Source organism: Ictidomys tridecemlineatus, chromosome 2, assembly GCF_052094955.1.
Source record: "Ictidomys tridecemlineatus isolate mIctTri1 chromosome 2, mIctTri1.hap1, whole genome shotgun sequence".
Taxonomy (NCBI): Eukaryota; Metazoa; Chordata; class Mammalia; order Rodentia; family Sciuridae; genus Ictidomys; species Ictidomys tridecemlineatus.
The window spans coordinates 218,379,435-218,403,752 of NC_135478.1; the positions used below are offsets into that span (position 1 = coordinate 218,379,435).

General features: G+C 46.0%; 1 protein-coding gene across 1 annotated transcript in view; it reads left to right on the top strand.

The window, feature by feature from the left end:
* The window catches only part of Tmem178b (transmembrane protein 178B), a 346,914-nt gene that overhangs the window by 287,831 nt on the left and 34,765 nt on the right, over positions 1 to 24,318 (top strand). Inside the window, exon 3 of the mRNA XM_005332437.4 lies at positions 19,054 to 19,191. Within this exon, the coding sequence (XP_005332494.1) occupies positions 19,054 to 19,191 (138 nt within the window). The remainder of the gene's footprint in view (positions 1 to 19,053; positions 19,192 to 24,318) is intronic.

Below are 24,318 nucleotides of genomic sequence, written 5' to 3' on the forward strand. Positions count from 1 at the left end.
ATTGTTCTTATCATTAGTGTTTATGATAATTATAATTATGTGTCCAGGAGCAGATAAAATATACAACTTTGCATCTGCTTTCTTTTTTCAACATCATTTAATTTCTTTGAAAAACATCAGCTTTATGGCTGCATAATAGCCCATAATGTGAGTCAATCTTCATTTATTTAACTATATCCCAATTGTTGGAATAGTTAAGGTCTTCAGTTTTTACAGTAGAGTTTTAATATCTGCAATGGGCTTTTCACATAAAAAGTTTGGTCAATCTATAGCATTTGAAATTAATACTAGAGAATATGTGCAAGTGACTTTTATTTCTCAAATTTATTCTATAGAAAGATGCAAGTTTCTGTATAGAAAGCTAGTATCTAGCTTCCATCTCTATCCATGTTCTGTATCTATCTGTAGATACACAGAGCTACAAATTCATATATTTAGTAGTGGCATCCCCTTGACAAAATATTATCTGGCTTTGATGATTCAACAGTCCTTGCAAAGTACCAAAAATTGGGTAAATCAATATGTGTGCATCATTATTTATTCAATTATTTGCCACAAATCAAGCTAAATCGGCCGCTTCCATGTCATTATCAGGTGAGCATCTTTTTGAAGGGTTGGGGTTGGGCTGAGTGAACAGGACACAGGGTGCAGAAGAGCACCCAGGACTTCAGGGCCAGCAAAGGCAGGAGAGAGGAGGGCGGAGAGTGTTCATGGGGCAGGGAAAGCCCTTCCCTTGGCCACAGCCCAGAGCATATGGAGAGGAAGAGAGAAAAGAGATTGTGCTGGTAAGGAGGGTCGGACATGGAAGACCTAAACCCCAGGCCTTTGAGGCAGGCATGGGAAGCCACACTAGGGTGGAACATGGAGGTGAGAGAATGAACTTTGCTTTAGAACAACTAGTCATCTGGCAGAAGAGCTTAAAATGAACTAGAGCTGAGGAACCCTGGAAGGAAGGATTGGGGGGGGGGGCGGATGCGAAAGAGGAAAGAGAAAGGTGCTGACTAAGCCCCTCTAAGTCCCAGGCCAGGAGCAAGACACTTTATGTAAATTCTTTCATTCTACCACCCAGATGGCAGAAAGTGACAGAGACAGAGGTTAACACAAAACCAAAGCTCAGGCTCATTGGACTCCACTGAGCTGCCAAGGGGCAAGGAAGGAGGGTCCGAGCCGGAACAGAGGCAGTGTCTCCAGGGCTGAGAGGAAGACCTGCCTTCAGTACCAAGGAGGCAGAATGAGGTGAGCTTGGAAATGATCAGAAATGAGAAGACCAGGAAGGAGTGGGACTCCAAACGCCTCCAGGACTTGGAATCCTGGGAATGCGGATCCCTCAACATCAACAGGGAGGAGCACTTAGAGAGAGAGAGCCCTTGGGGTTCCGGAAGTGCAGAACCCATACCAACACACTCAGAAAACCAGGACGGTATAGGCCAGCAGCCCAGAGAAAAAGCAGCCCTGTTGAGACAGACTCAATAGACCTCTGGTTCTTAGAAATTAAATTCTGATTTATGTAGGTGACATATATTTGAATGCAGCTGAAGTACGATCTAATATTAAGAGTTTAGATAAATTTAAACCCTCACCTTTCAATAAAAAGGAATGCTCCTTTCAGATTCTTTGGTGAGTCAGGAGCTCCAGAGCCGGAAGGAGCCAGGTTTCCACATCCTTCCAGTTCTACGGCCTGGATCTGGCCCTGTGTCCTCTCATGCTTAGTCGGAGGGCAGCCAGGACCATGAGTTCCTTATCTTTAACCTCCTCAAGAACATCTGGAGGTCACCAGGAGTCCACTCTCCTCACAGACCCCTGAGGAGCGACCTAGAGCCCAGGAACATTGCCTAACCTCCGTGTCCAAGTCCTGCAAGCAGGGAAGGCCCTGGCCCCTTTCCTTCGCCACTGCCAGGATAGTGTCTCCACAGGCGGGACTGAATCTTGAACTTGAGAATTGTGCTGTGTGGCCTGATGAATTAGTTTTAGATAAATGACTGGCTTGTTATTCCTTCAGAAATCATGTGGGAGCAGAAAAGCCTGGGCATCCAATATGAACATCTTGCCTCAAATATTTTATCTATCATGCTTTAAAAAAAAAAAAAACAAAACTCCATGATCCATTTAGTGTTTTTTCCAACCTGGTCAATCAAACACTTGATCTCTTTGGGGAGACCTGAACAAAAGTTCTCGCCCAAAAGTTTCCTGTCTTGTTCTGGGTTTTCACATATCTGCCAATGACCTTGGCCTCATTAGCGAGCACCTGGCTCCAGTGGGCTTCGATAACCTGCCACAGAACAAAGACAACATGGAGGGCAGAGGGAGAGACCGGCACACCCGGGCCAAAGGGGTGGGGCTGCTCCTCTCTTGTCAAACCCGACATGAAGCACATAACAGGTATTTATTTAACAAAGGACACAACGGCAAAACACCAGCAAAATTCAAAAGTGACTGACTACACGTGAAGCATGAAAAATGTTTCCCGTCATGTGAGACACTTCAGGCATAGAAAGCACACCAAAGAAAATGGAAAACATTTGAGAACATAAAAGGGAAGCCATTAGGCACCACTTTTCAACGAAACAAACAGAAAAGCCTTTCTCATGGCCTAGCTCTGAGTGAGCTGTGTACTGTGCACCATCAACTGTGCCTGACACGTATTAGGCACTAGATAAATGCCAGCTTCTCTCTCCCTTTCTAACTGATCATCGGGAGAGACACCATGGGCTCCTACTAAGTCATGCTCCTACCAAATGGAAGGGGCATGTTCCCTCGCTCTGTGGAGAATTAGAGCTTCTTCTCCATATTAGGTGCTGAGTGACACAGAGAAGAAAAGGGAAGTGTTGGTTCCCTAAGCAACTGAATGACAGCAGAAGACACAGCAAAACAGTAGGAGAGAGAGGACAGTAGAACCCCAAGGCTCCATGATCAAGGGAAGAACTTCTCGAGGGAAGAGCTGGTGTCTTACCTGGTATCTTCCGTGGCTAGAATAATACCTGGCTGGGAGATGAACCTTGGCTAGCAAATGAATGAACGTGTACTAAGTGAGCGAGCCCGCCCACAGCCATGCTCCATGATTGGCACTGCTGGGTCGGAGCACTCAAGAGAGAATGCAGAAAGGATGAGGCTCTGAGCTGAGCCTGAGTTACCTGGAAAGAGGAAAGATGTCGCTCATCTCTAAATTTATCCACCTGGTCCCCGCTGCCCTCCATTTACCAAGCTTTATCCCTCCCTCAGCCAACAATTACCACTGAGCGTGCATGTGTGGGTGCACGGGTACGGCATGTGTCTTACTTTCCGAGCACTTACATAGCACTTACTTTGTGCCAGCCTCTGAGTGATATACAAATATAATTTTCGTAACAATCGGGTGACATAGGTGCTATTATGGTCCCTGCTTACGATATGAAGAAACTGAGACACAGAACCAGGAAGGTTACATAGCTATCTAGGCCCCACGATCTGGAATGGGGACCCAGATAATCGGACCCCAGATTCAGGGTTCTTCAGCACCAACTTCTGCTGTCCATATGTCCATGTTTTTAAGTGGAACCAGGGAGGGCTCTCCTGAGTTTTGTGTGTAGGTCTGCTCTATTGATTTGGATAAGATTCAGAGCAAGTGAAAGGCTGTCTCTGCTATCTACAGGTTCATCTTCTCTTACATTTTTTTTTTCTCTTCGGCATAGAAATGTATTCAAGCCTTGCATACTTTTCAAAAAAGTGCTCCCTCTCACTATGTCCCCCCTAACTGGGTCTCCATCCCAGGCTATTCGAAAGCCTCCTTTAACTGACTTCAACTGACTTCCTCTAAAAGAGCCCTTGCTGGGGTCACCTGGGACCTTTTCCAGTTGTAAATGTGGTAAGCTCCTGGTGCCCAAATCCATGCAATGGTAGGAACCGTGTTCCCTATGGCTAGCCTGATGGCTGGCATACAATTGGTGCTCACAGAATCCTTGTTGAGACTTTATCCAGTCCCAGCACCATTAGCCAGCCATTCATTTTTCTCTTTCACTCCCATGATATCCCCATGGTAGGAGGTAGCCCGTCCTTTTTGACTATCCATTCTCCTTCTCCCTTTCTTCTTCTCACTCCTGCAATAATGCTACTCAAATTCAGTCCTGAAATTTCTTTGCTTCTCACTTTTTGTAATATCTCTGTCAGAGCAGGCATTCCGTGCCTGTGCTTTAACTCCATGGGACCAAAATCAGTATCTCAAATCCTGATCTCTTTCTCATGCACTAGACCCATACAGCTAGGGCTAGTGCCTGAGAAGGAGATTAGTATGGGTGAGCATCTCCAGTTAGACGCATGAATATTAAACAAGTAATTAATTGAATTTGACATCTTCCTCTTCTCTTACAAGCTTTGTGCTTCTGTCTTTCCTCTTAGCAACCCCCTCATAAAACAGAACAAGAAAAACAGTGACAATCCCGTGTCTCCTCTTTTATTCAGTGTCTTGGTCAAGGATGTTGCCGTTTTTCTATCATCCAACCCAGAAACTTGGAGGTCATCAATGACTTATCCCATTTCTTTGTTTCTCACATGCAGTCACCAATGTCTGTCAGTCTGATTACTTTATGTTGATCAATATAAACTTAGAGACTGCAAAAATTTTTTAAAAAAGACTTTATTGGGGGCCTTAGGAATTGCAGTCTGGTAGACACAGTTTCCAATAACTGTGAATCAGTGTTTTTGAAGAGGGACAGGGAAGTGGGAACTTAAATGGACAAGCGGTTTTACAAAGTGATAAGAATTCCCTTATAGGGAACTTTTATTGAAATTGAGAAAGAACAAGCTGCTGTATGACAAGGGCCATGTAACTGATAGAAGATAAAGAAAAGAATATATATACTTAGTACAAATGTCCACAGAGCAATAACCTCTTGATATGCATCTTGAGTCTCTGGCACAATGTAATTATCTGTTCTGGCTGCCTGCCGTCAGGTGTCCAAAGTCCACATTCCCAGGCAGCCCTGGAGTCTGGAGTCCTTCTCCCTTGATGACCCCCAACTGAATTTGAAAAGCTCTTGCCATGTTTTTGCCGTAGTTAGTTTTCCTTTCATTTTTCTCCTCTCATTCCTGTCCTCTGCTACAGTGCAGGTCTTCATCATTTTTCCGCTCTAAAGGATTGTCTTGTCCCTAGATTCCCTCCCTCCCAATTAGCACCCCACTCTGCAGCTATGATTATCTTCTTAGAGTGAGCAAAATCCTATCCAGTTTCTCCCCTGATTAGACTCTTTTTGTGGCTCGCTATGACCTGGATGGAATCTAAACTCCAAGTATGGCATATGAAGTTCCTGGCAAATGATGGGCCAATGAATGCTCCATCAAAGGCACTTTAAGCAAAAATCTCTTGTTCTGCTCCCAGTCATCACAATGGAAAATTGAAATTGTTTTAATTCCCTGGACAGAACACAGCTGGTTACAGGAGGTACGTTTTTATTTTCAACAGACCACGAAGACTGTCCAAATCATAATATATAATAATTATTCTGTGAAAAATATTACACTGGAGTATTCGGAACACGCAGTCTCCTTACTGTTCCTCAAATATGGTAAGCAGATTCCTGCTTCCAGGGTCTTTGCACTTGCTCTTCCTCTGCCTGAAATGCTTGTCCTCCAGACATCCATGTGCCCATTTCTACCCTACTTGAGGCATCTGCTTGAATGGCATATTATTTTTATTTATTTATTTATTTGGGGGGGCCAGGTACTGGGGATTGAGCTCAGGGGCACTCCCCAGCCTCCTCATGTTTGTATTTTATTTAGAGACAGGGTCTCACTGGGTTGCTTAACACCTCGCTGTTGCTGAGGCTGGCTTTGAACTCGTGATCCTCCTGCCTCAGTCTCCTGAGCTGCGGGGAATACAGATGTGTGCTGTGATGCCCAGCTGAATGGCATGTTATTAAGAGAGCTCTGTGGTCAATAGCAGTTCCTCCAAGTCCATCACATGACCTATTTCATTTTTCTCCATAGTGTTCATCCCCACCTGACACGTATACATATATGAGTATGCATCTATGTATATAGTTAGTCTCTCCCTGGAGGGCACATTTCATGGAGTTTTGTCCACTGCGGATCTCTTACACAGCAGTGCTTGATAACTAGGCACTGAATGAATTTATAAAAATGAATGTTTGATGTCTCTATTTCTACTGAAGAAAAAAAAATTTCAAGCAGGAGATAGGACATAGGCTTTACTTTCCTTCTATAGGGCTCATTTTCTGGGCAAGATTTTTACTTGAATGAGCTTTTACTATCTGATACAGAAGCCTGGGTCAGTAGGACCACAGAGAAGGGGCTGGGGAAGGAGAGGTTGACTGGGTCACTGGTTCATTACTGGTTACGAGAAGGGAGGGAACCGCATTCGGGAGAAGGGAGTGTTTCCCATGAGGGAGGAAAAAGAGATGGCCCTGCTCTCTCACGCATAGTCACTCCCAGCTCTGTGGGAAGTACACACCCTGTTATCATCTACTTGATTTAGGATCCCTCAGCATTCTTCAAAAACAGCTCCATGATGTATTATTAGTGTTTTAATAACATGCTCTTTACTTTCAACTTCTGCTCGGTCTCTCGAGGTACAGACAGGCTGGCGTATTGCAAAAATGGTGTTGAGAATTACAACTTGAAACAGAATCCTCTGGTCTACCCCTAGACCTCCAGAAGGGCATTGTTAGCCCCACTTGAGAAAGTAGACATATGGATGCAGAAATTGTGGGACTTCTTAAGGTAGCAGAACTAGTGAACCCATCAGAGCCCATCCCAGCACCCTGGACCAACACATACCAATATCTCGCATTGTTTTTGGATAAAAAAAAGTACCATTTTTATCCTGCCACACTGACTGTTCCTGCCATTCCAGGCACAAGGCTTGGGAAAACATCTTTGCTTACATGTGGCTGGAGGCAAGCACTTGCCTTTTTAGGCCCCTTCACTATCATACTTCTAAATTGGAAAACAAAATTTTCCAGAATTGCAGCATTTGATGATTTGGGGGAAGATAAAAAGAAGTTGCTAGTATTATATCTCCCATGTTGTTTGTGAAGACTAGTTTGCCCTGGGAGTGCCAAATACACATTGGATGATACGGATAATAGCATGAGGTCCACTGTATTACTCCCCCTGTCTTGCAGCCTGGCAGTCAACATAAGTGATCACTGGCATTTATGGTAGCACTTTACAGTTTACCAAGGGCTTTCACAGATTTGCTTTGATCCATGACTTTACCAGGCTGTAGAACAGTGATTAAAAGCAGGAGCCTTGGAGTCAAACCAGGACTCTCTACCTCAAACTATGGCTTCCAAGCTGCCAGCTTGGGGAAGTTTCTTATTATCTCATCAGCAAAAGGGAATGATAATGAACTTACTGATTTGGGGGAAGATTAAATGTGTTGATGTATATGATCATGTATATATATATTTTACTGCTTAGGACATGATAAAACATTTAAAATGCCAACTTTATTATTATTATTATTATTACTGTCTATCATTATTATTCTTGTTTCAGATATGATGTGCATAAAGTCATCTGTAATTAATTTATAAAAAAGACCATAACTTTATTTTTTTTTTCTTATTACAACCTTAAAAACCTGTCTGGTCCTAGTCTGATCTTCCATCTCCATTCCTAGATGACATCTGTGGAAGATAGCACAGATTTTTTGATAACTTATCAGGTATTAAAAAACTTTCATTTGTAGCTAATAAAATTTGAGTCAAATCTTAAGATCAGAACTTCACTCTTATATCTAGTTTCAAGCTTTTCTCTTCCCTAGCTTGGTATCGATCCACTCTTGGAAACTTGTAGGAGGAAAAGAGATGTGTCCAGATTCTTTAATCTTTGTTTCACCTGCTCCCTGTTAACCCCAGAATTTCCTGTTCCTCCAGGGCTGGATTTTTGGAAAGGAGGGCTGGTAAGAAACCCAGGGATCAAATGAGCCCTGTGTTGCCCTCTGAGGTGGTGTCCTCCAGGTGGCAGGGCCAAATGCTGACTCTGCCTCATGTAGGAGAATTTTGTGATTCTTTCAAGAAAGCTTTGTAGGGACTGACAATGCCCTATTGTCTTCTGATGTGGACAGGGCATTATCCAGGTGACCTGGCTCCACTTCCTCCTCAGCTCCCATTTTTGGAGAATTTTTGATGGAGTAACATGACAGGCGAAGCTGAAGGACAGTCTTTTTGAGGCGTGTGCTTGGCCAGTGGAGAGAGCACGAGATCCTCCCCAGACAAACTCTGGGTTCACGGCTTTGTCTTAGCTCCATCTACACAGGCAGCTCCAACCAACCTCTTGTGTCATTTTTCTCAGGCCACAGATAGGTACCATCCCCTGAGTCCTCTAAACTCCAGCGTATCCAAGTGCAGTTTTCCAAGTGATTCTCTCCAGGGCTCTTTCCTTGACTTGAGTTTGAGGTGGGTAGGAGTGGGGAAGTCCCCGCTGGGAGGAAAAGGGAACGCAGTTCCCTGAAGACTGGAAGCGTCACTTCCCAGCCTCCTTCTCCAACCTTCCCATCTTTGTTTTTTTGAGAACTGAAGGTAGGGAACGCACAAACTTCAGAGGAAAGTTGAGACACTTGGTAGCAAGGTCAGCCCAGGGCTGCATTGTTCTTTACAACAGTGCCTCGCCCTAGAAACAATTCAAACCACATATGCAACTTAAAATCTTCTATTAGCCTCATTAAAGACATAAAAAGAAGCAGGGAAAATTAAATTTCAGAATATATTTGACTTAATCTAATGTGTCCAAAACATTGTCATATCAACATATATATATATATATATATATATATATATATATATATATATATATATATATGGGTTAAAAGATATTTTAGACATGCCTGCTGAATTTCTGACATCTGATATGTATTTAACTTAAAACATGTCTCAGTTTGAGTGTTCAATAGCCCTTTTAAGGGCCCAACGTCCTTGTGATTATGGCTATGGATAGCATATTGGACAACACAGCTTTATCATTATGAAAGCAGACTGTCATCTATTGTCCTCAGCTTTGAGGCCTCAGAACTAAGACAGTTTGGTTGTGGTCTGTGCAATGCATTCCAATCAATATATGCAGGGCCAGACTCATGTGCTGGGCTGTAGCCTCAAGTTCTGTATTTTGGTTCTGTTTCCCCAGGTCATCATGCTGTCCAAACAGAAATCACTGTGCTTTGTTCATGGGGACCCCAGTAGATGAAGGGACATTTGAGGGTGAGAAGATTTCTATAGAGATCCTTGTGAGAGTTTTGTTTGAGGTTCTGGGAGGTCCCAACACACCTTGTCCCTACAGTGTGGGGTACAGTGAGAGAGACTTACTCAGGGAACCATGCATATCTCACTGAAAGTACTATGAATGCAGGGAGTCCCATTCCTGGCCTGCACTGGAGCTGCCGTGTCAACTCTGACCTCCAAAAGTGAATATGCCCACAGTGCACACTGTTGGCCAAAGAGAAGCATAACAGGTCTTCAGCTTTCACTGTTGAAAAGAAAATTTTCAATGGCAGCAGTACACTAATCCCCCTTTTTCTGCAGGTCCTACATTTCAAGACCTGTAGTGGATGTCTAAGACCATAGATAATACCAAACCCTAGGAATACCGTTTTTCCTATACATAAGTACTTATGATAAAGCTTAATTTATAAATAGGCACCACAGGAGATTAACAACAATAACTAATAACCAAATAGAACAATTATGACAATATACATTAATACAAGTGATTTAAAACTTGTGATTTCTCTATTTATTTCTGGACTTTTCCATTAATATTTTCTGATTGTGGTTGACCACAGGTGACTAAAACTGCAAAAAGAAAAATCACAGATAAGGGGGTTACTACTGTGAGTCTTTTGAAAGACAGTACTTCTAAGAAGGAATCTGAAGCCTATGACCCGTCCTCTCTCATTGTTCCTGTTAGAGAAAGTTGCCTCCTTTGTACTTAGAACTGTTCAAAATCACTAAAGCTCACATCTCCCAAAGAGCTCAAAATCTGATTTTTAAAAAAAATATATTTATTTTTTAGCTGTAGTTGGACACAATACCTTTATGTATCCGCATTTATGAGGTGCTGAGGTTAGAACGCAAGGCCTCATGCGTGCTAGGCGAATGCTCTACCACTGAGCCACAACCCCAGCCCCTGATTTTTAAAGGAATACATTCTCATATACAAATACAAACAACAACAACAACAACAACAAAACAATCATCATAAGGGCTCCCTGTTAACATTTGGTACATTTCATCATTGCTCCTCTCACGTGGGTACACGCATGGGCACACATATGCACACCTGCAGTATAGGGGTCATCTGTAGCGTGTAGTCTTGCGCATTACTTTTCACTTAATATTCTATCATGAACTTTTACTAGATCATTGACATTCTTCAACAGAATGGTTTTAATTGCTGAATAATATCCCATTATATTTTATTGAATGTTAAGTTCTCTTCTGGGGTTTGAAGTGGCGTGGAATATGAAGAGCACCGAGGAATTGAAAGGCCATGATAAGACCCTTTCCCAGAGCTGCCTCTTACTGGCCATGTGAACTTGGTCAGTTAAAATCCCCTTGTCTCCATTTCCAAAGCATCTACCTTCTAGACTATTGAGAGGAGGAATTGACATGTCCTGTACAGATTGCCCATCATACACCTAGATGGAATGAATGGACAATTATTGTTAATTCCTATTCAATCTCCTCTTTCCTCTGCCTTTTCAAATTCTTCACCATCAGCTGATTCCCAGGCACCTGCGGTGTTTTTCTGGGCTGTGTAGCACATCCAAGGTGCCTGTGTTCTTTCAAAGCTCTTACCTTCTGGTTGCTTTGTGGTGACTCTCTGGGTTACATTCTTTTTTTTTTTTTATTGTTGGTTGTTCAAAACATTACATAGTTCTTGATATATCATATTTCACACTTTGATTACTCTGCATTAAAAAATGACAAAATTATAGAATTTAGAGGGAAATGGATGGCATTAGAGCAGATTATGCTAAGTGAAGCCAGCCAGTCCCTAAAAAACAAATGCCAAATGTCTTCTTTGATATAAGGAGAGTAACTAAGAACAGAGTAGGGACGAAGAGCATGAGAAGAAGATTAACATTAAACAGGGATGAGAGGTGGGAGGGAAAGGGAGAGAGAAGGGAAATTGCATGGAAATGGAAGGAGACCCTCGGGGTTATACAAAATTACATACAAGAGGAAGTCTGGGTTACATTCTTGCCAGGCAACTGCAGATCTCTGGACTTTGCACTCAGACACTGTCTGCACATGATACAGGAAGCAGGAATGGAAGCTCCTCTCGGGGGGAGGAGCCTGCCCTGCTCTACAGCTGTACCTGAGTGGCTGAGCAGCCACTTGCTTCTCTCCTCCTGTGGTCCCACCTGTCCTTTCTGCATTTGGTTCAGCAGCGTGCAGCCAGAGGAAGCCAGCCCTTCTTGCCTCTGCCTCTTGTTTCTGGGTTTTCTCTCCTCCTTTCTTCTCTACAGGCACTTGCTTTAGCTGCTGGCCCAGCTCTCATCAGGCGGGTACAGATTTTGTAATTTGCCTCCCATTGTTTTGACAATGGATGTGATTTGTATATGGCAGTCACATAATATCCCTATTTATGGCAGCTCTCTAATCGGAGGTAGGATTGAAAAGGAGAAAGCATGGAGCCTGTCTTCTGACCCAGAAACCACTTCTTGTTTCTACAGCAACTACTTTCCCCCACTGTCTCTTCCTGGTGGCGGGGGGGACAGTGCAGAAGGGTCTGCTGCTTTCATAATCTCCGGGGTATCATGTGTGCTTATTAATCCTCATGGTTCTGTGTTATCTGGAACCCAGATGCATGCTGATGTGTCCTTTATACAATAAGCAACTAGGTTGAATGGTTAAGCAATGGTTAATGCTGGCTTTTAAAACAATGAGATTGGCGAGGAGAATAATTGACTTCTAGTCTCCATGACATTTGAGTCACTGAAGCGGGCTGAGTCGTGAAGGTGTGCTCCTCTCACCCTGCTTGTTCCATATGCACAGGTTTTGGTAATTGTTACAGGGTGGCATGGTGATCTCATTTTGCAAATATTTGTTGAGCACCTGCTTATGTCAGGCAATGTGCTAGAGAGTAGGAAGACAGCAAAAAGCAGACATGAACACGGCCCGGAACCCGCTAGAATGTATTATAATGGCACAAACAAGTAATTATAAGAAGATTTGTTAGTGATGTCAACCAAGTGCTACAGGAGCCCCAGGAACTGGTTCTTACGGGCTGCCACAGAATCACAGAAGCCTCCCAGAGACATTTGCTTTTTGGAAAATCTTCAAGGATAATAAAAGCTTGCCAAATGAAGGGTGCGGGGAGCCATGATAAGAGCATGGAGTCTTTGCGAGGGAGGCAGGGAACTGCAGTGGGAAGCCTGGAGAAGGATGGAGATGCAGCGGATGCAGAGGAACATTCCAAAGGGCCTTTTAGGGATCAAAACCTGACATCAGGCAATTTCTTGTGGAAACCTAGGAACTATTTTACTAAAAATAATTCCTTAAATAAATAACGAACTTAGCCTCTAGAAGAGAGTCCTAGGTAAAGCCTCCTGTCAGATACTTCATCATTTCTGCTTCTCTGAACAGAAGCACTGACACCTTCCCAAGAGCTGTGATCAAACCCCATTTCCCTTCCTGCTCAGTGGTGTGGTGCTTGCTGCCAGGGCCCAGGGGTTCTGGCCCAATAGCCTCTGTGGTCACCAGCACCTCTGCTGTTAGCTGCGGTAGCCTTCAGCTGTTTTGGTCCTTGGAGGACAGCAGCACCAACACACAGGGGTGGATGCATTTCCATATCAACAACAAATCAATAAAACCTACACCCGGACCTCTCCAGATACCTGAAAGGCAGAAGAAGACTACTCGCTCTGGGTATCAAGTCCTTGGAGGATGCTCCTTAGTTCCTTCTGTGGTCGAGTGCAGAGGAAGGAGCAGGTGAAAAAGAGAATTGCTTTAATTGAGATGATTTCCATTTCTGTCCACATTTCTATACCTTCAGCATTGTTTATACATATTAATTTGTTTAATCCACCTAATAACTTTTTGAACTAGGTAATCACCACCCACAGATAGTGAGACTGAGATCCAGTGGGATGGACTAATTTGCTTACATTTCTGTGACCAGGGGCTGGAAGAACCAGGATTTGAACAGGATCAGCCTGGTTCCTTGCGTTCCCACCTGTTATATCACTGTATGGTTCCCCAGGATCAGAACCCCACTTCCTTCAGAGGTAATGACTGTGCAGTGATGTCCTGTGCTTTGAGTCAGCCTATCCTGGGGTTGGTGACATAATTTGACAGTTTGTTGCAAACCTCTCTACCAAAAACTGTGATCAAACCCTGTTTCCCTTCCTGTTCGATGGTATAGTGCTTGCTGCCAGGGCCACCAGCACTCTGCCCTCCAACAGAGTGACCTTGATTCAGAGGGGACTGATCACTTTGTGAATGGCTGTTCAGCCCCCCCAGGGTAGCCGACCCTCACCCACCCTTGTAGCCAGGGCTGTGTGCCTCTGTGGTGAAGAGCAGAGAGGGGCCACTGTGGCCAGCAGAGGGCCATGGCTTGGGTGGCATACAGCTGCAGAGCAGCCCTCTGAGCTCTTACTGCTGGGGCCATTAATACTGCGCTACCTTTTCTAGGTCCAGCCATCACCCTCGAAGCAAAGTCTAATGCACACTTACCCTCTTTTCTGCTTTTTTTTTTTTAAAGAGAAAAAAAATTCCAATCATCATCATTTTTCTGTGCAAGGTCTTTAAAGAGCAAATAGAAAGACATTCAGAGCCCAATATATATTTCCCTTCTCTAAGTGATGTTTATTTAAATGCAGATATCCTGGTTTCCCATGTAGAGTTGCAAGCAATACCTTTCAATTTAAATGTTAATAGGAGTGTAAACTTCAAAATCAAAATTTTTCCACAAGGGAGAAGTGCTTTTTCTGGCTCTGTTTAATGGTTCTCCTTGCCGTTCCTCCTCCACCCTCCCTCATTAGCAACCTTCCTCTGCCCACTCCTTTCCGCCGTGCTGAACCAAATTCAAAAGAGTTTAGAATGCACCTTTCTCATTTCAAAAATTAGAATGTTAAATATTAGGGTCATGGAATACAGATAATGGACTCAAACCCAACACGACTGGTGAGAAGATTTTTTTCATCTAGGCGTTTGCCTGCAGAGTCAAACTTAACGTACAAGACTCTTTCCAATGAGATTACTTAGGCCAGCCCCAGGAAATATTTTTCCAAATCTTCAGAGTTAGGTTAATTAGGGTTTTCTACCTCTCCTTTTCTTTTTCTATCCTTTTTTATTTTTCTCTCTCTTTTTCCCAGAATGGCAGGAAGGGATGGGGGAGAGAAATACAAGCTATGTACTGTGTTGGGCACAGTGAGAAATCACAGAGAATTAAATGGCCATTTCTACTCCTCAAGAGAGAAGATTGACACGTAGGTCAAGGCAGATGGGCCACATTGGTGCCATCTGCATGTGGCCATCCACAGACAGAGTGGCAGCTGGGACTCACTCGAATGCGAACAAAAAAGCAACAGATTTTAAAACAATGGAAATAATGTACAAATGCCTCCAGGTTCAAATATGAGGTATAATACCTTCCTACGAGCTGATGGACCAAGTTTTGTGTGTGAATGTAATATCTGGCTTCATCTTCCTTTTCTTCATTTCCTCATTTTCCTGCCATTTTTCAACAGTTTGTAAGCCTCCTGAAGTCTTTTGGAGCATGATAGGACCATTAATACGTGAGTTAGAATTGAATTTATAACATAAACTTCATAGATTTTGATTCCATTATTTTATTTCAAGGTATTGTTTCTGTTCTCCAGCTTGTCCTTTTTAATAGCATTCTGTTTTTATTTCATGGAGGCAATATCTTTCTGCTGTCGTCTCTCTGGGGATGTTAATAATAATTTTGAATGATGTTTTTATTCTCCCTGCAGAGTTTCCCACGTCGTTTCCCCCCAACTTGTAGGCTGTTCTCAGATATCTGGAGATAATTGGTTGTGTGCTCGTGTTAAAAAGCGGGGTACTAAAGAGCTGCGTAGGAGCGCTGAGCCAGCTGGGGAATCCCAAGACAACTTAGGGCTTCGTTTTGATGGTCTGAGGGACCATGCATGGGGCAAGGGTCACTCCCAATCTCTGGGAGAGGGCAAAGGCCTGGGAGCCAAGGTGGAGGAGTTGGACTCTCAATGGTGAGGTTCAATGTCAAGTATACACATAGTCAAACACCCCCTGAGGGTCGGGTTGTGAATTTCTTGTCCAATACCTTGACCCCTAACTGTGCTGGTTCACTCTCACCTGAGCATATTGACCCCATTCCTAGGTACTCTGTTTTATGTCCCTGGGGGTGGGGGCACAGAGGTGTCCCTCAGTGGTGTGGAAAGTGGGTCAGGAATCTAGGAATCTAATTTCTTTTCCAATAACCTCCACCAAATCCTTGTTTGCTCTCCCTCCCCTGTGCTTGACTTCATGATCCCAAGAGACCTTCGGGAACCTTTGGGGACTCTGCAGGTGCGTTTTCAGCTCCTTGATGTTGGCTTTAGATTTGGCCCTTCCACTAAGTAGTTACAGAGTCTGTCAATTCCAGAGCTTCAATGTTCTTGTGGTGGTCACAATTTCTTTCTGAATGTTTTCCCCATCCTTGTGAATTTCTGTTTTTTTTTTTTTTTTTAACAATTCTCTTAAAATGGTTTGGGAGGAAAAACTGCTAGATAACATTGATTCAATGTGTTATTGTAACCAAGCAGGTCTTCAATTCCATTTTTTATTTTATTTTCTCATCACTTAATAATACAGTTGTTAATTCTTCTTGTAGTTTTTCACTGCTTTTGAGACTGTCAATAAATCATCTAACATCTTTGGATCTTTCCTTCCTCATCTGTAAAATAGGAACATTTCTTGTCCTACCTACTTTATGAGGTAGTGCCGCAGCTTGCCTGAGTCACTCTGTAGGTCTGAGGACAAAATAGCCAGCTGTTGGAGCACGGCTCAGGCAAACTCAAACACACAGCGGGATGTGGGGATCTTCCTGGGTCAGTGGAAATACTCCTGTGGGGCCTCTGGTTTCCATCCTTGTTTCCAGATCAGCAACTTAGCATAACCCTAGGCTTCTGTTGACAAATCCCTGCGGGAGACAGGTTAGTGTGTCTATTCTGGGTGAGAGGGCACCAGTCCCACCCTGAGCAGTCCCAAAGAACTAGTGATGTCCCAAACTTTTGGAAGAGGAATGATTCTCTCCATTTCCCGCCTTTCTGCTTCCCCCGCTGTTTTCTTCTAAGTAAAACACTTTGCTCTCATCTTCCAACAACTCTCCCCTTCCCCTTTTTTGTTTGTATTTGTTCTTTTTACCTATCCATGATAGTAGAGTGTATCTGACATACTTTACATACACAGAGTATGACTTCCCATTCTGTGGTGGTACATGATGTGCAGTTAGGCTGGTTGTGTGTTCATATAGGAGAAGAGAAAAGTTATATCCAGTTCATTCTACTGTCTTTCCCCCTCCCTTCCCTTCATTCCCCTTTGTCTGATCCACTGAACTTCTGTTCTTCCCTCCCCAGCCCTTCTTGTGAGTTAGCATCCACATATCAGAACATTTGGCTTTTGGGTTTTTTGGATTGGCTTATTTCACTTAGCATGAGAGCCTCCCGTTCCATCCTTTTCCTGATTAGCATTTCCCTTTTGTTTTCCTGCTCAGCCTGCCTTTCCATCCATCTTTGGACAAAGTGTACTGACCTGATGTGATCCATTGTCCACTTAATTGCTCCTGCAGGTCTGCAGAGTCTGGGGGTCCAGTGCAGGCCTTCCAATGAGCATAGCCAAGCGAGAGTCCATCTTGCAGCAGAGAGGGGTTCAATAGAGCTAGTGCCGCCAAAGGGAACAGGATCCCCTGTCCCTAAACCTTCCTGTACCAAGGGAAGGGCCCAGGATAAGAACGTGCTGACCTTTGACATCTCCTGTGGAAGAGGGTATAAACCTCCCTTTGGGAGGTTGGGAAACCAGCTGGCCTCTCTTCCCTTCCCCACCTCCTCCTGCCCTTGAAGAGCAGAGAGTAAAGAAGCATCGGATACACAGAGTATCCTGTTTCCAAGAATCAATCCAGTTGGATCCATGTGTCTAATGGGCACCTGTGGGGAAAGGAGGCAGCTCAGTCCCTGTGGTGAACCAAGGGTCTGGGGGTGAGTGCATCTGGACAGCTGGGAGAGAAGGGACACCTGTCGGTGAGTCTGTAAACAGGACAGCCTCTCTGGCAGGAATGTCCCTTCCCCCTTCCCTTACTTTGGGCTGGCTGTGGCTGACTGTGCAGGAAGCTGGACTCACGTTTTAGCATTGTAATCGAAGGATGCTCCAACAAAGCTTCACATGACTCATTTGGTGACAGGAGCAATCCGTATGGTGCTGCATGGTAATTTGGCATCCTTGGCAATTCCCAGAGGTGACAGTAACAAGTATTACTTCTATGTGGCTGGGACAGGCATGCAGGTCAGCCCTGGAAGGTAAAGGAGTCTCTGTCCCCAACACACATCTCCCTCCTAGCCAGCTTCCTCCCTGGGCTGGGGATCCACAGTGTCTGATCCTCCATGTAGGGAAGAAAAGACCAGATCTCGGGCAGACAGAGGAGCCTCAAGCTAAACTCTGCCGGGGATCTTTTTGTTTGCTCTGGGTTCTCCACAGAGTGGCTGGAGAGGGGGAGGAGGGGAGGGTGGGCTTCCTCAGCTCCCTCAAGAGGTAGGCAGACCCCAAGGGATTCCCTGCAGAAATCCTCAGGGCACTGGTTTCTCAGGGATGGGAAGAGATGGGTGTGCTGGAGGTGTGTGCTCCCATCAGGTGGTGGTGACATCATTTGCTTCTGGTGTCTTCCCCGCCCTGCTCACATATCACCCTTTCTTTGAGAGGACACTGTCCTGGGGTCCTCCAGGCTGCCCTGCATTGTTGGTGGGTGGTGACTTGTGCCCTGGGGCAGAGGTGGATAAAATGGCTTTGCTCTGCTTTGGAGCCCCATGGGGCAGGCTGGGGCAGGTGAGAAGGAGCTGTGGGTGGGTGTTGGGTGGAAGGAGCGGCCAGCAAGGCAGGGGTGGGGTGCTTCCCAGGAGGAAGTAAGAATCCTGTTCTAGGGACGGAGTGGGAAGTGTGCTGGGGAGCAGGCCCATCGAGAGGGAACGTGGCAATGGCTGTGGTCAGCTCTGCAGACTGGAGGGCAGAGCCAGGGAGGACGCCCAGCTGAGCAAGGTGCTGAGTGACCAGCTCTGCTATGGCAGAAGCTCTGCCCTCTCCCTCCTGCTGAGAATGCTGTCTTTCCATCTGTGTCTGTGGACTGCATCTGATGGGTCAGGGAGGCCTGGAACAGGGAACGTCCTGACCCTGAACACAGAGCTGACCTGAGGGTGGAGGGGTGGAGGAACTGAGAAAGGGGACTGCTCCAGGGGCCCAGACAGAGGGCAGGCAGTGTGGCTCTGGCTCTGCAGCCAGACCAAGCCATGGAGCCAGTTTGGAAGGGAAGGAAGCCCCTAAATCAGCAGCTTCTCCTCCCAGCAGCCTCTCAGAGAGACCAGCAGACCCTGGCAAGAAGGGAGGCAGGCCTTGGCAGGGGCAACCCGACTGCCAAGGCCCTGCTCAGCTTCAACAGCCCATCTCCTGGATTCTTACCTCTCTGAGAGGCTGACAAATACTGGGTTGGCCACATGGGTCTGAGTTTGAGTCCCTGTTCAGTAAGTAGTTACTACCAACATGCATTTTAGCAAGTTGTTCCTGTACAGAGCGGGATTAAGTCAGCACTTGTCTCTGAAAGTTGAGATAGATGCACGGGGAGGGCAGCCCTGGCCTGGCACAAACGAGATGTCCAAGCAATGACAACTGTATTATGATGAGCTCTCCCTGTGCCTAGCATATTTGTGCACAGGTCAGAGTTCCCATCGGGGGACTCTCTCCTCTGCCAACGATGCTGGGTTACACAAACCTGTCTGAGAAGAGCAGGTTGCCTCCTTCCTACCCCAGGGCTAGGGTGCCCCTGACTCTGAGTCCCAGGCTTTGATGCTGACTGCTGCCTTCCTGTTCCCCGCAGACCTGCGCAGAATGACGGCCGGCTTCATGGGCATGGCGGTGGCCATCATCCTCTTTGGCTGGATCATCGGTGTGCTGGGCTGCTGCTGGGACCGAGGCCTTATGCAGTATGTGGCAGGGCTTCTCTTCCTCATGGGAGGTAAGGCCACAGGGGTGGGGATGCGGTAGGGACAAAAAAAGGACCTGGTTCCTGGAGTTCTGGGAGAATGTGAGAGGCGTGGAGGACAGCCATGACTTGGCAGAGCTCTTCTCCCTCACTCCTCCCTTGGCTCAGCAGACGTTGCCTGAGTTCCTCCCTCCCACTTGCCACTGAGCCAGCTGTTGGGGATGCAGAAGCAGAGAAGGCACGGTACCCCACCCTGTGGGGAAGGGGTCTGCCTGCTGTGGAAGAGACACACTCTGGTATGAGACTTATGTTATGGCAGATAGAGATCTGGGACCTGGAAGAAGCATGAACCTAGAAGGTACCTGGGCATGTTAGACACCTGGGCCTTGGGCTTCAGTGTGGATGAAGGAAGCGGGTGCACTCTGGGCAGCTAGCTTCCTCTCCAAGTGCCTATGTTCATCCTTGACTCATGGTCTTCATTTCCCCCATTTACAATGAGGTGGTGTGGGACAGGGCTGCACACTCTCTTGCCTCTGTCCCCCTTACTCTATTATTATCACAACCATAGAGCCAACCATCGTTCCCTAAAGGGAGCTGTATGTCAGGAAGACTGTATAGCCATATAGGAATAGGTATCCTGTCTGTGAGCAGTAAAAGTTCATCCAGTGTCCACTTGTGCCTCTTGCTTCTCTGAAAAGCTAGAATGTGCTTTTTGGTCTCCTGGTTTGAGTCTCATCCAGTGCTACAGTTTGGGATGCTCAGAGAAAGGTAGTGGATGAATTGTGTGGACTTTGGTAGAGGGGAAATGGGCTTAGAGAGAGAGAATTCGAATTATTTGTGAAAAGAAGGGAAGATGAGTTTTATACAAGATAACAGATGTCAGCTAGGCTGCAGGTATCCACACGAATAAATGTCCGGCTCAGGTCTCTTTTGTGAACAGCCAGGTTCTGGGTTTCTGAGCAGAGGTGGGAGGAGAAGAAATGGACCATGCTAGTTCTTTATCTGCAGGTCGAGCTGGGAAAGGGAACTTGTCCTCTCGGTACACAGAGATCTCTGGAGCCTATTGAGCTCTGCTTTGGGGGGAGGAGGAGAACGTTACAGGATCAGCTTGAGCCTGAAAGTTCCCCGTTCCCTTGAAGCACATGCATTCTGTGCCAAAGGAAAGAGGAGGTTCTCCAAGGAGAAATTCAACTTTTACATGGACCTCCAAATGTAAAAAGATAAAAGTGGAGTGGCTCTGTTTGTAGTGATGCCTCTCTCTGAGTCTTCTTTGGGTATATAAAGACAGCTCCAGTAAAACAGGGCTTTCCTGAGGGTCTAGAGAGGGCTCCCAGGAATCCAAGAAAAGCTGAGCAAATAGGCCTCAGGCAGAGCAGGAATCCCCAGGGGTGGCTCTCTCTCATCTCCTCCTCTTTGGCTCCTGGGCAAGTTCTCCACTGTCCTCTTCCCTTCAGGTAGGCACAAGGTTCAGAGCTGGCCTAGGTGCTAAGCCTGGGGCCTTTCTGTTCTTGGAGAACTTCTTTCTGGGCAGCTTCAGTGAGCTTGCAACCAACAGCCAGATGCAACTGGCTAGCGTGTCCTTTCTGACCAGGCCACACATTGCACGTCAGACAATAAGCAGGTCAGAACTGGGTGACCCTGGATGGGCCAAAAGCTGTGACTTCGGTGAGGTCACTGGGACACCTCCCAAAGGGCTGAGGAGAAAAAGAGTGGGAAGCTTCCATCCACTGCCGAGGCACTTCCCAGAAGCCTGGGGCTCTGGCCAAACAGTCGGAAAGCCCTGGCTAAACTTGATTCTGAGTCTGCAGCCCCTCCCTGCAGGCTGCAGAATGAGAGCCCTGCTTCCTGCTTGCCCCGAGTGGTGCTCACCTGCTGCATGTCAGAGCTGCCTGAAGAGTTTTCACAAAACACTGATACTGGGTCCCAAGCAGAGCTTCTGGTGGTCTGCCTGTGCACACAGAGCCAGAGATGGGTGGAACAAGTGAACCTTAGAGTACTTTCTAGCTCCAATATGGTATGGTACTAGGGACAACTGGTTGGCCAAGGCATCTCATGAAAAAAAAAATATATATATATATATATATGTATATATATATATAAAACATGTGATGTGTGTGTGTGTGTATTTTTTTTCTCTAGCCTTCCATGATTGTTCCTCCAAGCCTTATGCAACAAAAGATAGGGTGGTACTAATGGGCCTGTTATTGCTGGAAAGGCCATCCAAGCCCTGATTATGGGGGGGTGGGGGACAGGTCAGTCAGCTTTTGTTGGACTTGCCCTGTATTTTTTAATGACGAAACCATACTTTCTGATAGTGTCAGTGTGACAATGAGCTTTCAGGATCTGCTGTTACAGCTCTTTCTTGATAATTGGAGGCCATCCAGGCCAGAGTGAATCCATCTGACCCAAAGGCTGCCTAGGCTTCTCCTTCACCCTAGAGCTTTGTCATCCGTGACCCTAGGTGAAGCAGTGTCCTCCTGCAAGCAGCCAGGAGGGAAGTGGTGTCCACATGCTCGTGGATACCTTCAGGCCAGGCAGTAACAGAAGGGGCTAGAGAACAGAGCCATTAGCTGCTGACCCCTTGAATGATGGTCTTCTTTGGAAGATGAAGCTGGGGAGGTGGGGTGAAGGCACTCTCATCCTTCTCAAATTAGAGTTCTTTCCAATTGGGGTAGACACAGACTTGGGAGTCCAGATGCCCAGGGCAGCTGCCATCTGCTGACCCATGAGCTTGGCTTAGTTGGGAACTAGGGAGGAAACAGATCCAGGCAGAAAGGTGGTGCCTCCAGGCCCTGATCAGCTGTGAGAGCTAATCTGAGAGGCTGGACGCCATCCCAGAAGTGTGGCCTGGAATCACAGAACCTCGTATGTCAGAGACATGTCAGCACCAACCCTCTGAGCACCTCTAGGAGTTAGTCTCCCATTGTCAACCTGCTGAAGAACTTGAACAGCAAGCCACCCTCTACAGCCACCTCCCAGACACAGCAAAACATCAGTCACCAAACTGCAGGTGTTCCCCACAGAGTGAAACAAAAAGGCCCCACGGCCTAAGCTTTCACCCAGGTTAGGGTTTTACAGTCTGTAGCTGAACACAGACACATGGCCAAGGGCTCAGATCGGGCTGCAAGTGGGATGCGCAGGTGGGGACTACCTGCAGCAGCTTCTGGAGCTGGCCGGGCATGGGTGTGGCCAGCAGGAGGAAAGGAAGCAGCAGCAAGACTGAGAAAAGGACATTTGGAGTGAAGAATCACAGATGGAATTGCAGGTGACTTTAGGTGAAGCTGCCAGGGCCGAAATAAACACGGAAGCATCTATTCACAGCCCCGTCTCCTTTCCAGAGGAAGCCGGGCCGCCTGCACAGGGCACTTCTCCGGTCAAGGTTTCACTGTTTCTGGGTTAAAGAGAGGGCACTTGGCATCCCGTGAAATAACTAGCAACAAATTGTTTAATTAATGCTCAACCCAGAGGAGGTAATTAATTAAGCAGGGTAGCTTCGTCAAGCCTGGAGGCTGGGGGTGGCCGGTGGGATCCAGTTTCCCTTTTGGCAGAGCCTCCAGGGAGGATCTAGCCCAGACTGGCACAGCTCCATTTGGGTGGCAGCAACTGTCCTGATGATTCATCCGTGATATGCAGAAGCTCAGGAACAGGATGACACAGGGAAAGACTGCAAGCTGAGGAGGCATGTGATGGCTCTGGTCACTTGTGATTCCCTTGCTGGTGTAGCTTGTGGACTCAGGTCTGCGTGTCTGGACAGCCAAGCCATGCTCCGCCCTAGCCAGGGCCCTCCACACCCCTCCTGCTGGAAGTGTTCCATCCGTTCTCTAGGCTAATGCTGGAGCCTCTACCTGTCTGCTCGAACTCCACTCCAGCCACTCTGGGATCAGTCCCGCACAGAGAAGTTAACATCACTTCAAAAGAAGAAAAAGAAAGAAAGAAAAACAACAATAAATCAAATATTCTTCTCTTCTGCTGTCAATAGTCCAGTGGCTTCCAGTGGAACTTAAAACCCAAATTCCTTACCCTTCTTTAAGGGCCCTTTATAATCTGGCTGATACTGCCTCTCGGACCTCCTTTCCTGTTCCTTCCCCTACACTCATGCCCCTGCAGCCACACGGACTGCCTTTCTATTCTGGAACACACACTTTGACCTCAAGGCCCTGTAGCTGGCTGATGCCTTTTCCTGCAGAGCTTCCCCCATAAGACCTCATGAATGGCTCCTCCCCCTGATTCAGATTCCACCTGGAAGATTCTCCCTCAGGACAGCTCCCTTGACCTCCCATGAAGACACTGAGGGACGCTCCACATTTTAATTACTAAAATTTTCTGCAGCACATTCATTCATTCTAAAATGTTTGTTCTTATATTTTGATTTTGGTTAATTTTATTTGGGCAGCTTAAAACTATAAATGCTTCTATGTCAAAAAGTTGTGTGGATCCGAATTCCATGCCTGGCTTAACCGGGTTTTCTGTTGAGGATCTCACAGAAAGAACTAGGATCAGAGTTGAAGCTGGGGCTGGGCCTCATCTGAAGTTTGAGGTCCTGAGCCAAGGCTATCAAGTCAGGGGGAGAATTCATTTCCCTGCCGCTGTGGAGCTCGTGAAAGTTTGTTTATCCAAGGCCGGCAAGAGAGGGAGTCTCCTACTTCTGTCTCTAACCTCTAGACCCTCTTTAATTAGAGACCCTTAATTTTCAGAACAATTTTAAATTTAAAGAAAAAAGTGAGCGGATCGTCTAAGGAGTTAAGGTTTTACCCCTACCCCTGTGTCCAATGTCTCCTTTATAAACAGGTTACATTAACGTGACACATCTGTTATGATTAATGAATAAATTTTGGCATACTATTATTAACTGAAATCCACAGTTTACTCACAGTCCCTTATTCTTACCTGATGTCCTTCTCTGTCCCAGGCTTCCATCCACCCTGCATTTAATTCTCAAGTCTCTCTAGGCTGCTCTTGGCTGTGGCAGTTCCTCCGACCTTCCTTGTTTCCGATGACCTTGAAGTTGTAAAGAGCACTGGGCATATTATAGGATGACCCTCGGCTGGGACTTGTCTGATGTTTTTCGTATGATTGGACTGAGTTGTGGGTGGGGGGATGGAGATTGCAGGGGTAAAGTGGCATTTTTATCACATCATTTCAACATGATTTATGACTGTG